At 35.6% G+C, this 17,514-nt stretch overlaps 2 protein-coding genes across 2 annotated transcripts; both read left to right on the plus strand.

Annotated features, from left to right (window-relative positions):
• The first annotated feature begins 3,777 nt into the window (after positions 1–3,777).
• On the plus strand, positions 3,778–9,045 carry LOC110938034 (respiratory burst oxidase homolog protein E). The gene is made up of 13 exons (XM_022180509.2): positions 3,778–4,564; positions 4,650–4,809; positions 5,943–5,991; positions 6,117–6,230; positions 6,301–6,723; positions 6,830–7,213; positions 7,317–7,412; positions 7,504–7,619; positions 7,707–7,877; positions 7,954–8,305; positions 8,386–8,514; positions 8,601–8,679; positions 8,760–9,045. The coding sequence occupies exons 1-13, from the start codon at positions 3,979–3,981 to the stop codon at positions 8,867–8,869; spliced, it is 2,769 nt and encodes a 922-aa protein (XP_022036201.1). The 5' UTR covers positions 3,778–3,978; the 3' UTR covers positions 8,870–9,045.
• Positions 9,046–14,786: 5,741 nt separating this feature from the next.
• Positions 14,787–15,533, plus strand: LOC110938035 (pectinesterase inhibitor 3). The gene has a single exon (XM_022180510.2). It carries the CDS (start codon positions 14,886–14,888, stop codon positions 15,426–15,428), a length of 543 nt encoding a protein of 180 aa, XP_022036202.1. The 5' UTR covers positions 14,787–14,885; the 3' UTR covers positions 15,429–15,533.
• Positions 15,534–17,514: the final 1,981 nt, after the last annotated feature.

Below are 17,514 nucleotides of genomic sequence, written 5' to 3' on the forward strand. Positions count from 1 at the left end.
CAATGCTTTCGAAGGATCAGCAAGGACCTCGAAGGATGATCCTTCGAGGTCTATCAATCGAATCATATCTTTCGAGGTGATCGAAGGATCTACATTATCCTTCGATCACTCATCCTTCGAGTCAGACAACTTACATCAAATTTACTAACTGTTGACTGAGTCAAACCAGGAGGACGGTTGACTTGGTCAACTTACAAGACTGACAAGGACATCGTTTACATCGTGACCGAATACAGACAAAGTACAGACACAAGTGCACCAACACTAAATAACGCAACTATCCAGCCCTTTAAATTCATTAATTGTACATGTACCGCAATATACACTTCATATGATTTTCTCTTTTTTAACCTACCCATATTTATATGAGTGCGTTTAATGAAAAAAAAAAAACAGTTGCAAGTAGAGAGCCACGAGAACAATTGCATGTACTGAGCGGAGAGAAAGAGAGATAGTTATATGGTTATACAAACGACTTATGTATCATAGTCAAAACAACATATCCAATTGAATTGTTTATGCACAATGAATACACAAATTTACTACTGAATTCACCACAATCTTACAAATAGTGTATTTATGGATGGACATATGCATTCACAATGAATCTAATGATTTATAAATATTTAGTGATTTTAATTTGAGTTCATCAATATATATAGTAAGGGACTTGACTTCCTTTAAATCTAAACAAAAAATAATTTTTCACCGTTTTATTCATCAAATATATATAGTAAGGTTCCATTTAAACCTAAACAAAAAAATAAGAGGAAACTGCCATTTTTGTCCCTGTGGTTTGAGCAGTTTTGCCATTTTAGTCCAAATCTCACATTTTTTAAATCTGAGTCCCTATGGTTTGCATTTTGTTGCCATTTTAGTCAAAATCTCAAAAAACTCTCATTTTTGACTGTTCCAACATGCATTTTTGTCTTTTTGTGTAGGGGTATATTTGTCCAAATACATTTCCTTAAAACAATTTCTTAATTAAAAAACCCCAAATAAATACCCTCCTTTACACACCATCTCTCACTCTCTGGTACCTCACCACACATCCAAACCCCCTAAACCACCCCTCCCTTTGATCTGTGTACCGGCCGACCACCACCACCACCACCACCACCGTCTGGTGGTGGAACGACGAAGAAACGGAGAGAGAGAGAGAGAGACAGCGAAGAAAGAGAGTGACCGGAGCAGGGGAGACAGCGGAGCCACGCCGGCGGAGGCACGGTTTTTGGTCCGACGAGTTGTTTTACCGGTAACACTTATCTCTGTTTCCCTCGTCCTTTTTCATTTTTTCTGAAGATTGATTTCGGTGTTCTGTTGGATAACAGGTCAATGATGATGTTAGGCTACTGTAGGTTGAAGATGGTGGAGGTGGTTCTGCATGACGGCAGGAACGATGGCCGGGGGGGTGCTCTGGCGACCGGAGGGTTCTGATGAGATGAGGGAGAAAGGGTGTGTGGCTGACGAAGGATTTTAGTGTTTTATCTTTTGAGGCTAGAGATTTTATTAAAGGAGGGGGGGGGGGTCTATGAATATTGAATATTAATAAGGGTATATAAAGGAATTAATAATTTATTTACTTTAGTTTTTTAATTAAGAAAATGTTTAATGAAATGTACTTGGACAAATATACCCCTGCACAAAAAGACAAAAAAAAACATGTTGTAACAGTAAAAAATGAGAGTTTTTGATATTTGGACTAAAATGACAAAAAAATGCAAACCACATGGACCTATGTTTAAAAAATTTAAGATTTAGACTAAAATGACAAAACTGCCAAACCACAGAGACCAAAATGACAGTTTAATAATAATTTTCACCATTTTTAAATCTCAGTTTTTTTTTTGAACGGCATCTTTTTAATTAAATCTCAAATGTCTTTAATATACTTTCTTCTTGTAGATTTATGATACAAAATCAAGAATTGTGCTTACTTTAATTTTGATACGAGTCTTGTATATTGTTTTTTATGTGATGCGCTTTTAAAGTGCGTGATGCATTGTTAATTAAAACTTTGCATTATTTACCCTCATTTAAACGGTTTGTCTGACCAATCACAATGGTACATCTAAGTCACTTTAGTTGCGCATATAACGCTATAATTTTGATCATATTTCTAGTTAGTTTTTCTAATATGTTGATTACAATGGTTCGTTTAACTTTCTAGTTTTAATTGATTTTATAATACATGGTTATGCAAGTACCCTTTCCCATTTAAACATTCAAAAAGTAACCTTTCTTAAGCATTCAAGGATGATAAAGACCTTTATACAGCTTAGAAGAAATTATGCAAAAATCAATAAAATTATCGCGTACTGGCATTATTGTGTTATTATTAGACTTGTTAGATCCATGGATTACATGCTATCATGCCAGCAAATTTGTAGATTATACGAAGTGTATGGTTTCATAACCGGTAATAACACCTTAATTAGGGTTATATCCGAATTATGCGGATTTAGGTATGTTGTTGTGGAACTTGTGAAACATAGAGTTGATATTCTCTTAAAATGATATATATGGGAAGGCATATATCTCCTAAGGTGTTGGAGACCATTCCCTAGCAAAATAAAAATAATTATTCGTAATTATGGATAAATTTTATCATTAGTCTTATTAATTTTAAAAGTAAAATTTCATAAAATAAAATACAAAAAAAGGCATAATTGTGGAAGAATTGTAGGAAAAACATTAAAAACCGGTTTGTAGGTATTTTATGGCAACGTTTGTGACGATATATTTTTGTCGAAAATTTGTGTGAAATTTTGTCATAATTTTGTAGCTAACCTTGTTTTCGACAAGCTTATTTTGCACGAAACATTTTGTAGCAAATCTGTAGGTAAGACCAATTTCCTACAAATTTGCTACAAATTTGGCTGTCACAAAGTAGACAGTTTTCTAGTAGTGCCTAAAGAGTATGATTCTTGGATCTTAGAATTTGTGTTTGTGTAATTGTGTAATAATATAAATACGAGTTACTGGATTTTAACAATCCTAAGTTTCACCTATTGGCCGATAATAATCCCAACTCTAAAAATTCTATCCAACGATCACAACTTGTAAGAATTTGTTATAATGAATAATACTCTTTTCATTTCGTATAATTTTTTTTAAGTTTCAATTTTTTCTCTTTATCATCTTATAATTTTAATATAACTTCTAATTATTCTAATATAACCTTAATCACACCCTTATACTTTAAATAGTTGGTGTTCGTTAACTATATCGATTACCGGTAGTGTAAAAGTAACGAAACGAATTGGACTTATACCGACCGAACAATGTCGTACCGGTTTGGTATTCATTTTTGTTGTTTTCGATCGATGATCGTTTTATTGTTGTCGATCGATTATTTTTTGTTTCTCTCTCGATTGTTATAGCGAGTACCGATACCAAAACGAACTGAATCGATACCTATATAAATTTGTTAAAAAACAGGCCCCTGCCACGGAGTGCGGGTAAAACCCACTAGTTTAAAGTTCAAACTATGTAACAACTATTGTTATGTTGTATTTGAGGTATTGCAAGGTGAATAGGAGAGCTTTTGAAAAAGATTTGGTAAAAGGTCATATTTTCATGTCTTTGCAAGGTGATTCACTTAACTTACAAAGTACAAACAAGGGTTCTCACCTGCGGTACACTCACGGCAGACCCAAGTACTATACAAGAAATCTAGAAGGGGGAATAAAGAGTAGATACAAGATACTAAAGGGGGTGAGTTTGTAAAATAGGCATATTGAAAATTTGAAATAAGAAGGGGTGGGTGTATAGTTTATAATGGCAAGGTGGAAGTTGGAAAAGATAGGGGGTTAAAGAAACAAGACTCAACTACTCTCAACACATAAGCGTTGAATTCGTGTGCTCCCATCGTTTGCTTGTTTCACAAATCCCTTTTCACTATGTGGTTTTCTTTCCATACATGTTGATGCAAATTCACGTTTATATGTTTAACACAATTTTAAGCAATCTACAACAATGATGCAATCTGAGTCTCCCGTCAGTAGCCGCGGTGGCTCTGACGGAAGATCCACTTTCAGCCGGATGCTAGACCATCCGGCTGATCATTCCAATGACAGTTACGGAGTTGGAGGAGCAATGCTCCCTATATTCCTCAACGATCTACGTCGAAACAACAATGATCAAGATTTAGTAGAAGTCACGTTAGAACTCGAAGATGATTCGGTCATTTTATGCAGTGTGACCCCGACCGCTAACCATTCAAACCATCATCATCATCAACATGTTCCTTCACAGTCGTCTCCAGCTGGGGCGGCCTCCAGGCTTCGTAGGAAGTTTTCGTGGCTGACGTCTTCTTCATCGCGAGCTTCTTCTTCGGATGCAAGTGTGGACCGGGTGATCACGTCTAGAGATGCTAGAAAATTGAAAGCTAAACTGATTCGCACGAAATCTAGCGCGCAAAGAGCGCTAGGTGGTCTTCGGTTTATAAGTAAAACTACAAACACCGATGTTAACGAGTTGTGGAAAAACGTTGAGGCACGGTTTGCGTGTCTGGCTAAAGATGATGGATTATTAGCTCGAGAAGATTTCGCTGAATGCATAGGTGACGGTTAAGTTTGATGATATGTTGTTACAATAAAACAAATTGGTCCAGTGTTTGTTAACTTATTGGTGTGTGTTTTTTGTAGGAATGGCGGATTCGAAGGAGTTTGCGTTGGGCGTATTCGATGCGTTGGCGCGAAGAAGACAGCAGAAATTGGGGAAGATCACGAAAGCGGAGCTTCACGATTTTTGGTTACAGATTTCCGACCAGAGTTTTGACGCTCGTCTGCAGATATTCTTCGACATGTATGTCTCTCAAACTCTCTTTCTGTTATTAATCTTAAATCCCAAAACCCTAAAGACGCAAAAGTTCTGGTTCGCTAGAAAAATGGAGAAAGTCGAAGTCGAACATTTAATATTCGGATGGTAAGTGGTGGAGAGTACTACGACGACATAGTGTATTTATCTTAGAAAATCTTACTCTTAAAAAAAAAAAGTTGAACATTCAATGGTTCTTTGAGCTAGTGAAATGACTAGGCAGCCCTCAAGTTTCTTCAACCAAAAATTTAGAGTTGAGTTTTTGGTTGAAGGGGTAGTTTGGTCATTTGGCATGCTATGTACCCGAACCGGAATGCAAGGGTGCAGAATTTTAAAGATACAATAATAAAGTCGACCGCATATGATTATTTTTTGTTGGGTTCAGAAAAGTGATGTTATATTCTATCTTTCTTCATATTGAAGAATAAAAAAGTGTGACAGTTTTCATTTCGAATTGTTTTTGGCCTTTTGGCAACCAACTAAAATTATTTTATTGATTTAAACTTTGCATTTCTTTTGAGATAACGACTTGCTAACTAATAGAAAACTGCATACACCATATTCTTGAGCTACACTACTGACCAATTTGTAATTTTTGTTTAATGCTAAGCAAGATTTCATGATATCAATTTACACGGAAGCACAAATAATTATAGGAAAACTTTTTGAGAAAAAAAAAATATATTGATATGGAATGCTACATCAACACAATCTAAATGGCAGGTGGAGTCAAATTTTCGAAAACTAAAATTGATTACCTAGAAATTAATTTGAATGTCTAAACAAACATGTAAATTAGTCAAATGATAGATTCACGCGTTTTTACAATCAAAAGAAAATAAATTAAAAATGCTAAAGTTGGAAAAAAACTTCAAAATAAGGGGATTCCGATGATGAAACGTAGGCCAGAAAGTTCTATGGCGTTTGTCACATGATCCGGCATGTTGAGATGTTTCTCTCCGTTATTTATGGGCAATGTAATTCTAAACGTGACGAAAGTTGTACTCTATTTAAATTAGACCAATTTTAGCCCATTTGCCACGTTCCAATTGATAAGTACGAGTTTGCTAGCTCTGGGTCTCCTTAACAATCCATTCCTTTTTTCTTTCTTATGAACTTAGGGCCGACAGCAACGAAGATGGAAGAATCACAAGGGATGAGATACAAGAGGTATACATATCCGTAATTCGTACACAAATATTTTATCTTTTTTTTATATATAATTTGATTTATAGGTTGATGGATTAGATCTTAATTAAATCATTTCTCTTACTAAATAACATTTATATATGCAGCTGCTAGTGCTTAGTGCTGCAGCAAACAGATTGTCAAAGTTGAAAGAACAAGCAGAGGAATACGCTTCTTTGATTATGGAAGAATTAGACCCCGAAAATCTTGGCTATATTGAGGTACAATAGCTTAAAAACTCACTCTTACAACAAGTTTATCAAGAAATAGTACGCAACGGTTTCTTTTCAGTTATGGCAGTTGGAAACGCTTCTACTACAAAGGGAAGCTTACATGAACTACAGTAGACCTCTGAGCATAGCAAGCGGCGGGTGGAGTCAAAATTTGAATTCACTGAAACCTAAAAGCGTTGTTCATAGGCTAACTCATTTTGTAAAGTCGGGTTTGGTGGAAAACTGGCAAAGAAGTTGGATTTTACTGCTATGGTTTTTAACCATGGCTTGTTTATTTACATGGAAATTTAAGCAGTATAGGAACAAGGCTGCTTTTCATGTCATGGGCTATTGTTTGACCACTGCTAAAGGGGCTGCTGAAACCCTCAAACTCAATATGGCTCTTATTCTTTTACCCGTTTGTAGAAACATGTTAACGTTCCTAAGGTCTACCCGAGCGCGATTGTTCATCCCTTTTGATGACAATATCAACTTTCACAAGGTAATCGCTAATCAAGTAATCAGTAACTACCCTTTGAATATGATCTTATGATGTCGTATATACTATATACATGCCTTGAACTTGATAAGATCCATTTGGATTGCAGGTAATTGCTTTTGCAATAGCTGTTGGCATCGGTTTGCACGCTGGAAATCATATGATTTGCGATTTTCCTCGGTTGGTAAACTCTTCACCAGAAAAGTTTGCTCTTATAGCATCAGATTTCCATAACAAGAAGCCGACATACAAGGAACTAATTGTCGGTGTGGAAGGCATGACTGGAATTTCAATGCTGATATTAATGGCCTTTGCGTTCACCTTAGCTTCGCGATATTTCAGAAAAAATGTTTTGAAGCTGCCATCACCTTTCAACCGGTTAACTGGATTCAATGCATTCTGGTTTTCACATCATCTTTTTGGTTTGGTGTACATACTGCTTTTGGTTCATGGATCATTCTTGTTTTTGGTTCATAACTGGACTCAAAAAACCGTAAGATGTTTGCTTTCTTGATTTTGGAAAACAATTAGTCAATTACGATAAATATATTATATTCATTTTTTTTTCACCAAGAATATACGTTTTAATTTCCCAGACGTGGATGTACATCTCGGTTCCAATTTTAATATACGCAGCTGAGAGAAGTCTACGAACAGGACGTTCAGAACACTACTCCCCTAAAATCATGAAGGTGAAAACATACTATAAATCAAGTAGACACTTTATCTATTATATTATTTACACAAAGTCTACTAATAATAACATGTTATTTTTCCCGTCAGGTTTCCATCCTACCAGGAGATGTATTCAGCATAATTATGTCAAAACCGAGTGGATTTAGATACCGGAGTGGACAGTACATATTTCTGCAATGCCCTTCAATCTCTCCATTTGAATGGTAGGTATTACATAATGTGTACACTTTATCCATCGGTTTATAGCGCACCATGCTGTTTTTTAATAAACCTTTTCGATAATCTTTCAGGCATCCGTTTTCATTGACTTCATCACCAGGAGACGATTACTTGAGCGTTCACATCCGGACAGTTGGAGACTGGACCCAAGAGTTGAAGCAAGTATTAACCAATGATACTGGTTCTTCATGTACGATTGGTCGAGCCAAATTTAGGAAGCTAGGGGAAGTGGATTCAAAAGGGTAACTTTATCTGGCATTAAGAAACTATATGGATGATGAAAACTGAAAAAGTAAAGTGAAAAATTAAACAATGCAGTTTACCAAAGCTACTGTTGGACGGACCTTACGGTGCACCAGCGCAAGATTACAGGAACTATGACGTGTTACTTCTTGTTGGGCTAGGAATTGGAGCTACTCCTTTTATAAGTATTCTTAGAGATTTACTAAACAATAATCGGGCAGTAGAAGACCAAACAGATTCAAACACAGAAACGAGTATGTCAGGGGATAGTCTTACGAGTATAGCATCTTCAAGTATCGCATCGTCAAATGAAAAGAAGAAACCAAGAAGGACTAAAAGTGCAAATTTCTATTGGGTCACTAGGGAGCCCGGCTCGTTTGAATGGTTTAAAGGAGTCATGAATGAAGTTGCGGAAATTGATCACAAAGTAATTAATAAACATGTTTTAATCTTGATACATGTCATTACAATATATTAATTGACTGGACTACGATTAATTTGAAACAGGGTCAAATCGAGATGCACAATTATCTTACAAGTGTTTATGAGGAAGGTGATGCAAGATCAACTTTGATCACTATGGTTCAAGCACTTACTCATGCCAAACATGGAGTTGACATCCTATCTGGCACTAGAGTATGATAATCCTAAATATCTTATTCAATACTACATTAATCTAAACGCTAGAATTAATCTAATAAGAAGCGTAAGTATTGTTGCAGGTAAGGACACATTTTGCTAGGCCGAATTGGAGAGAGGTGTTTGGGAAGGTAGCATCGAAACATCCGAATACAACCATAGGTAAACAAATCTCTAAAACCACGATTTAGTCTATCAATTCGAATTGTGAGTCGAAGCTTATAAATTTGTTGATTATGTAGGAGTGTTCTATTGTGGGATGCCAGTGTTGGCTAAGGAGCTAAGGAAACTATCATATGAGATGAGCCAGAAGACATCGACACGATTTGAGTTCCACAAGGAGTACTTCTGAACTAAAACAGTCCGTATAATGTTATACATACTTATATATTTTTTTTTATACATTTGAATTTAAAAGAATGTAAATTTGTACACCACGCAGCAGCTAGTGTAGGTAAACCTGTATAATTAGAGCAATACAATTATAAGAAAGTGAGAAACCGATAATATACTCCTTCCATTTAGTTATACAAAGATTTTAACAAGCTAAGAGCTCTACTAACATTTGGTTAGTTCATATGAAGTTGGCCTTTAGAATGCAGAATGCATGTGACCTAGGCCCCAAATGTGCAATGGTGTTCAAAAAAATGGGTCCAGTCAAAAGCAGGACAGGAAACATGAAGATGTGGAATTAGGTCAGATCATACAACATGGATGACACTCATGCATGTAACTATTTCATTTTGAAGTTTTAACCCACTTGACCCAGACCCTGACCCGATCCGTCTTATCTTTTAATCGGTCTACCGTTAAATGGCCAACAAATACAGGTGGGCATTTAAAAAGAGTAAACTCACAGCCTCTCCTTTTGCTGTCCTTTCTGTTTTGCTTCATTTAGCTACTCATTTCTCTATTTATACAATCATCAATAATGCATTTACTAACCTTTTTTATTTCTGGGTTTGGTTCAGTTAAGAGTCTTTGTCTATATAAAACATCACTTTAATACGGATCAAAGACTTATAAGAAAAAAAACATATATATATATATATATATATATATATATATATATATATATATATATATATATATATATATATATAACCTTATATATATATATCCAGCACATGGCATTTCTATCTCATTATAAGAAAAAAACATATATATATATATATATATATATATATATATATATATATATATATATATATATATATATATATATATATATATATATATTGGGGACCGCTAGAATGAGAACCACCTCGAGTTGTAAGAACCGCGAGAACCACACCGTACGGGGCGAGGTGGACCAAATTTTTTTTTTCAAAAACGTAGATGCATGTATTATAAACACATTCGTAAAAAAATTTAAAAAAAATGCCGTGTGTGTAGTTTTTTACACCACAAGTTTGTGGTTTACGAGTTCCGTAAAACGTAATACGGAACTCGTAAACCACAAACTTTTGGTGTAAAAAACTACACGCACGGCATTTTTTTTAAATTTTTTTACGAATGTGTTTATAATACATGCATCTACGTTTTTGAAAAAAAAATTTTGGTCCACCTCGCCCCGTACGGTGTGGTTCTCGCGGTTCTTACAACTCGAGGTGGTTCTCATTCTAGCGGTCCCCAATATATATATATATATATATATATATATATATATATGTTTTTTTTCTTATAATGAGATAGAAATGCCATGTGCTGGATATATATAAGGTTATATATATATATATATATATATAGGATTAGGTTCAAACGTGAACAAAATCCCAAGAGTGAACTGCGTGAACTGATCTGGGCCCTTGATTTTTATGATCTTGAGATTAAAGTGAGTGTCATGATGGTAATTATTTGGTTAATTTTTTCCATTTAATTAAATACAAAAAGGGTATATGTGTAATTTCAATCTTAAATTGATTGCATAAATCTCTCACAAATCAAGTAATCAATTATCCTCTTAAATTGATTGCATAAATCTCTTACAAATCAAATCAAGGATTAGGAAAAATGTAACTTAATTCAATTATTAAAATAATTATTTGTTTAAATGCGATGTACACATAATTATTACGGGGATTAAATTGCCCGACGACGGTCCAACTCTCACTCATCTAAGCTACGCCGATGATGTGATGTTTATTTGCGAGTGGTCTATTTATAATGCTGAAAATATTAATAGACTCCTTCGGTGCTTCAGCCTTCTCACTGGTTTGAATATTAACCCGGATAAGAGCAAAGTTTTTGGTGTAGGGGTGTCCGATTCCGAAATTAATGATGTGGCGAGCATCTTCAATTGCGGGGTTGGTACTTTTACGTTCACTTATTTGGGGCTCCCCATCGGAGCAAACATGAAGCGCGTGAAACATTGGGAGCCGATTATAAATAGATTTCATAAAAGGCTGAACGGGTGGAAAGCTAAGACTCTTTCGTTCGCGGGTCGAGTGACGCTAGCCAAGTCCGTCTTGGGCAGCCTATCTTCCTATTTCCTGGGAGTTTTTAAGGCTCCTAAAGCAGTTCTTAAAACTCTTGAGGGGATTAGGAGAAAGTTTGTCTGGGGTCAAGTGGGTAACAAGATTAAGATTTGCTGGTATCGGTGGAATAAAATGCTGCGTTCAAAGAGACATGGAGGGCTAGGGATGGGAGGTCTAGAGTCATTTAATTTGGCTATGGTTGCCAAATGGTGGTGGCGAATTCGTGAGGATCCGAAACAGCTTTGGGCCCGCGTAATTGCAGCGATACACGGCCCGGTGAAGGCGAATAAAATGGTGCCGTTGAACAAAAATATCACGGGTTGGTGGAAGGATATTGCAGAAGTCGATGGCAGCATCAGGAAGATGGGAATTAGCATAAAAGACCAGCTTGGAGTGAAAGTCGACAACGGGTTAAAGTCGCTTATGTGGTTCGACAACTGGTTCGGGTGCGGGACTTTAAAAAACATGTTTCCTAATGTCTTCAAAATTGCATCTGACAAGGCAGCTTCGGTTTCCTCTTGTTTTGAAGTTATAGGTGAGTCTCGCCAATGGCGCTGGGGTTGGTCAAAAAATCCTAATTCTAACATGGAGTGGGCCGAGCTAGGAAATCTCATGAGCTTATTACACGGGTTGCAGTTGTCGGATGAAGAGGATCAGTGGGTCTTGGCGAATAATTTAGGTGTGCAGTTTTCTACTAAGAGTATTCGTGACGAGATGGACGCAAAGGCTTCAGTTTTCACGGACGGGGATAACTTTCGTTGGAACGCTTGGGCTCCGTTAAAGGCCAATAACCATGCTTGGAGGGCAGAGTCGGGAAAGTTAGCGGCCAAAGTTGCATTAGTGAAACGGGGCATCCAAGTGTCAGGAGTCAAATGCAGTAGATGTTCGCTCCGGGATGAAACAACAGACCATATGCTTGCTGATTGGGTTTGGGCAAGGAGCGTTTGGTGGAACGTTTGTCGTTGGGTGAAAATTCCCATTCTTGCCGAGGACGCCTTGGTTGCTCAGATCCTTAACCACTTTCAGTCGCAAATCGGGTCTAAGAGGTGGAAACGGGTCGTGCACCTGGTAGCTTTGTGCTGTCTCTGGAGGTTGTGGATTGCAAGAAATAACAAGGAATTCAACGGGATCATGGAGCCGGTGCGGAGGATTGTCGACTCCATCAAGGAGGACTCTTTTTTGTGGGTTAAAAATAGAGTCAAAGGTGTGTTTTTGGAGTGGAAAAACTGGGTATACTTCGATATAGCCTCGATTGTTTAATGTTTTTTATGTTCCGCTTGTAATTTCAGCTTCTTGCTGTTCGCTATATTTATATATAGTTGCTGCCGTTCAAAAAAAACATATGTATTCTGATTTTGCCCTCTTTTTAATGCGATGTACACATGTGTATATCGTCTGTTTTTGTGATATCTCAGAATTTTTTTTGTATTGAATGTTAATGTACACCTGTGAATTACTGTACACATATGTATGATGCTGAGTACACATGTGTACTGTTCTATTTATATCCAAGTACACATGTGTATACCGTTGAAATATGAAGGTTACGTGGATTTTAAAAATCAAAATTTGAATTCTGGTGATGAAATCTGAAATAAAAATTAAAATTGAAATCTGGTGATTTGTTGTTTGTTTTGATAATTATCTTATTAATAAATACACATAATGTGGATAATGAATTTAAATTAGGAAAGATGTAACTTAATTCAATTATTAAAATAATGATTTAAATCTAATTTTTTATATAATTACAATCCTACCCTTAACAACTAAAAAGGAAATCAAAGGAGGTTGTTCACGCTGGAACCCTACCATATATATATATATATATATATATATATATATATATATATATATGGTAGGTAGATGATCCTGTACAAAGTCCTACTTTTGTGAGAAGGGTGAGAAATAATATGGTGATGACAAGTGTCCTATATCTAAATTAATTCAAAAGGGTGAATTAGTAATTTTCTATTTCTTTCAATTAATTGATTAAAAGATAACTGCCCAAAATAACCGCCACCCTTTATTATAGGAATTCGAATTTAGGAATTAATCTAAGAATTTGTGTAGTGTTATATAATTCTGTAGTGCAACAACCATTCAGAACTGCATAGTGTTATATATTTTTTATATAGTGTTATATAGTGTTACTTGGTGTTATATGGTGTTATAATATGGTTTTTGGTGTTATATAATTCTGTAGTGTTATTGTTACTTGGTGTTATATGGTGTTATAATATGGTTTTTGGTGTTATATAATTCTGCAGTGTTATATAATTCTGTAGCGCAACCATCAGAAAACACTATATAACACCATAAATTATTAATTCTGTAGTGCAACTACCATTCAGAACTGTATAGTGTTATATATTTTTTATATAGTGTTACATGGTGTTATATAGTGTTCTTTGGTTATATAGTGTTAGATGATGGATGCAGAGTGTTATATTTTTCTGGTAGCATGTCTATGATGGATGTATAGTGTTATATATTGTTATATAGTGTTATATGATAGATGTATAGTGTTATATGATGGATGTATAGTGTTATATGATAGATGTATAGTGTTATACGTTTCTTGCAGTAGTTACATATTTTTGTATTTTTAGAATTGATGATCGATATAATTTAGCAATTAAATTTGAATAGCTAGTTTTTAGGAGATTAATGGGGGTTTTGGTTGTGTAGGATACGGTTACCATATTTGAAACATTGGAAAAGACACTATTACCCTTCAATTTTACATAAGGTCCTTCTAATTAAAACACAATTTACATTTTTATACCCTATTGATCTCAACCATTAGATCAAATATCCAATGGTTTAAAACACTTCTTATCCTTCTCACATTTTAGACACTTTTTACCGTATCCCTACCCATATATATATATATAGGGGAAGGTTCAAATGAAAACCAATAGTTATTGTGAAAACTAGAAAACTAACTAAAACCCACTAAAAAGGAGGGAGAGAAGACTTTTAATGAAGGAGGGGTAAAATTGGAACAAAAAATATATAACTTTTCAAACATTTCTCATTTCTCCATACGTTATCATTTTAAAACAAAAATGGCACCATAAGATCACAAATTTTCTTATCTTTCATTCAAGTATATTCGAGCATATTTTTTATGACATAAAAAAAGATTTATGGTGTCGTCTTGTTTTCAATACTATTATTATAGTAGTGCACATGTGCAATATAACATGTACTACAATGTGCATTACATGCTTAAAATTAGTTTTTTGATTCTAGTTTAGCTTTTAGGGTTAGTTTTTTTGGAGGTTTAGGATTAGGATTAGGTTTTTGGGTGTGAGGGGGGAGGGGGTTTAGGTTTTTGGGGGGTGGGGGTGGGGGGGTTAGGTTTTTTTTCGGGTTTATGTTTAGGGTTTAGTTTTAGGTTTTCGGGAGGGTGGGGGTGGGGGGGTTTAGGTTTTGGGGGGGGGGGGGTTAGGCTTTTGGTGGGAGGGTGAATTTAGGTTTTTTTTGGGGGGGGGGGGTTTAGGTTTTTGGGGGGTGTCGGTGGGGGGTGGGTTAAGTGGTTTAGGCTTTCCGTATTAGTGCACATGTGCAGTACAACCAAATTTTTTTTTTTTTTGAAATTTTTTTCCATATATAAAAAGTAGCGATTTTTCTAAAAAAAAATTGTAAAAAAAAAAAAAAATTTTGTATGTTTTTTAGGTTTTTTTAGGTTTTTTAGTTAGTTTTCGAGTTTTCACAATAAAAATGGTTTTCATTTGAACCATCCCCTATATATATAACCTTATATATATATCCAGCACATGGCATTTCTATCTCATTAATATTATTGTTCTGCTACTGACTATTATTTAGTTGCTTCCCACCTAACTTCACATTTTGCTAAATTAGCTTCACTTCAATATCTCCATGGCTGCTTGCATCTTCTTCATTATTTTTGCTCTCACTTCCTATGCAACTGCACTGGCCACCCCTTCACTGGATCTCGTCCAATCATCGTGCCAGAATGCCACCTTCCCTAAGGTCTGCGTCCACACTCTCTCCATTTACAAAGGACCCGTAAGCACACCTCGTGAACTGGCACAGGCAGCGATCAAAGTCAGCATCTCTCGAGCCATCAATGCATCAAAGTATCTTTCCAGCCTACAAAAGGAAGCTGACCAGAGAGAGAAAGGGGCTGTGAAGGACTGTGCTAGCCAGATAGCAGACTCGGTGGATGAGCTGAGAGACACGCTGAGTGAACTCAAAGAGCTCAGAAGAGCCACATTCAGGTGGCAAATGAGCAATGCCTTGACATGGGTCAGTGCAGCATTGACCAACGAAGATACATGTCTCGATGGGTTCAAAGAGGTCGAAGGCAGGGTTCGAACCGATGTCAAACAGAAGGTCACATATGTCGCAAAAGTCACCAGTAATGCTCTCTATCTAATCAATCGTCTTGATCACCCCTGACCTCACGTTAAAAATATTCTATCATCATTTATATAATTACAATTATCAGTTAATATGTAATATAATCATCTAAACCAATTTTAATATTATCTTGCTTGTTATATATATGTTAGCATATAGATATAAATAAAGAAATTGTTTATATTATAGAGTTTAGATGATTTAAGTATGATGGCATAATTATTGATGAGTACAATAATTTTTACATCTTGCAACATGCCAACATGTACTGAAAGGTGCAAATAATGTTGAAGAGTTGTGACCCCAGACCCAAATGAATTGATAGGGCCACCTTGATATCAAGTCTTTCTTTCTTTTGGCCCACCAACAAACTTATGTGGTATTTGAAATGTAATTTATAAATGTTAGGTCAAACCCTTAGCATTAGACTAAATGTAGTGTGGCTTGAAGATCTACCACCTCACCCCCTCCCCCTTTCACCGTTATGCAATTGTTAAAAGGGGGCGCCAACGAGCCCATCGTTATCCCAATAATGTGCGTCAAAGGGGAGGGTGTGAGGCCCACTTAAAACCAACCAACCAATCACATAATATATCTTTCTATAACTTTTTTTTTAATTTACTTTTTAGTTAAAACAACTACACCCTTGTGAAATGATGGTTTAGTTAAAGATTTATTGCTTACATGACAGTCACGTGACACTTTAATAATGACGTACTTAAAATCACTACACATAGTCTTACAAAATAGGAACGTGCAGGGGTAGAACTATAGTTATAGGAGTTGTAGCACGGCTACGGCTCAACCCCGTATTCGTAGCGTTTTTTTTTTCTGGTTTATACAAAGGATACTCCTAAAAAATACGAGGATACCCCTCACCAAAAAATAGGATACTTGATATTACTAAAGTGCCATTTTTTATAAGCCCAAACATTTTTTACAACCCAAAAACTTGTAGAATAACATTTTTTACTAAAGTGCCATTTTTTATAACCCCGAATGATGATATAAGCCCAAATTAACAATAATAGAATCGATAGGAGGCCCAATTGGTAAATAACAATTGTTATAGGAACGTGCAAGGGCGGAAGTATAGTTACAGGAGTCGTAGCACGGGCTACGACTCAACCCCGTATTCGTAGCGTTTTTTTCCGGTTTTATACGTAGGATACTTCTAAAAAATACGAGGATACCCCTCACCAAAAAATAGGATACTTGATATTACTAAAATCTCATTTTTTTTATAAGCCCAGACATTTTTTACAACCCAAAACCTTATTGAATATTAATTCCTAATGATAAAATAAGCCCAAATTAACAATAATAGAATTGATAGGTGGCCCAATTGGTAAATAACAAAGCTTAGCCCAATTGGTGATAGAATTGAAAGACAACAATTTGGAAAACCAAACGTTGAAGAAGTATCTGTGTCGAATAGAAGCCAACGACTCTGTTGGAATCGTCCTGGCCCTGCTGAAGCATGATATCTGCACGAAATCGTCCCTGTCCCTGTTGAAGCCTGCTGGAATCGTTCCTGATGTTAACTGTTTGATCGTCCCTGCTGATTGACTTAAATCGACACCGTTGACTGGCGTTGACCGATTGGGTTTGACGTGATTTGTGAGTTTTCTTATCCTTTGATATCTTGTTTAGTGTTACAGTTTATGTAGAATTATACATTGTATATTTGTTAGGGTTTAAGACTATAAATCATAAATGTGTTATGTTTAGATAAGTTAAATTTTAGAAAAAAGTTATAGTATTTAGTTTTCTTTGTTATTGTTAAACTAGGTACTAGAATTCTTTGAAGTAAGAGACGACAATATGATAGAACGATTTCAACCTATAAAAAAAGAAGAGGACAAATCTATTAGATATTTGTTTTACTTTTTTTATTATCTTTTTTTTTTGTTATTGTATGATTATACACTAAAAAAAATCCGGATACCCCTAAAATAAGAGGCTAGCTCCACTACAAGGAATGTGATGATGTGCTGAACTAGACTGAGTTGACCCACTAGCATTTATGATCCATTTTATTCTCTTCAATAAATAATAAATATATGAGTTACGATTACAACTATAACATTGATGTACTATAAATCTAAAACTTTGAACAAAATGA

Source organism: Helianthus annuus, chromosome 4 (genome assembly GCF_002127325.2).
Source record: "Helianthus annuus cultivar XRQ/B chromosome 4, HanXRQr2.0-SUNRISE, whole genome shotgun sequence".
NCBI lineage: Eukaryota > Viridiplantae > Streptophyta > Magnoliopsida > Asterales > Asteraceae > Helianthus > Helianthus annuus.

What these genes read in the sequence shown, in the direction of transcription:
- LOC110938034 (XM_022180509.2), top strand. Translation starts at nt 3,979, where the DNA reads ATGATGCAATCTGAGTCTCCCGTCAGTAGCCGCGGTGGCTCTGACGGA. An exon ending in CTGCAGATATTCTTCGACAT is followed by an intron (nt 4,810 to 5,942) that starts GTATGTCTCTCA and finishes TTATGAACTTAG; the next exon opens with GGCCGACAGCAACGAAGATG. An exon ending in ACTCCCCTAAAATCATGAAG is followed by an intron (nt 7,413 to 7,503) that starts GTGAAAACATAC and finishes TTTTCCCGTCAG; the next exon opens with GTTTCCATCCTACCAGGAGA.
- LOC110938035 (XM_022180510.2), top strand. Translation starts at nt 14,886, where the DNA reads ATGGCTGCTTGCATCTTCTTCATTATTTTTGCTCTCACTTCCTATGCA.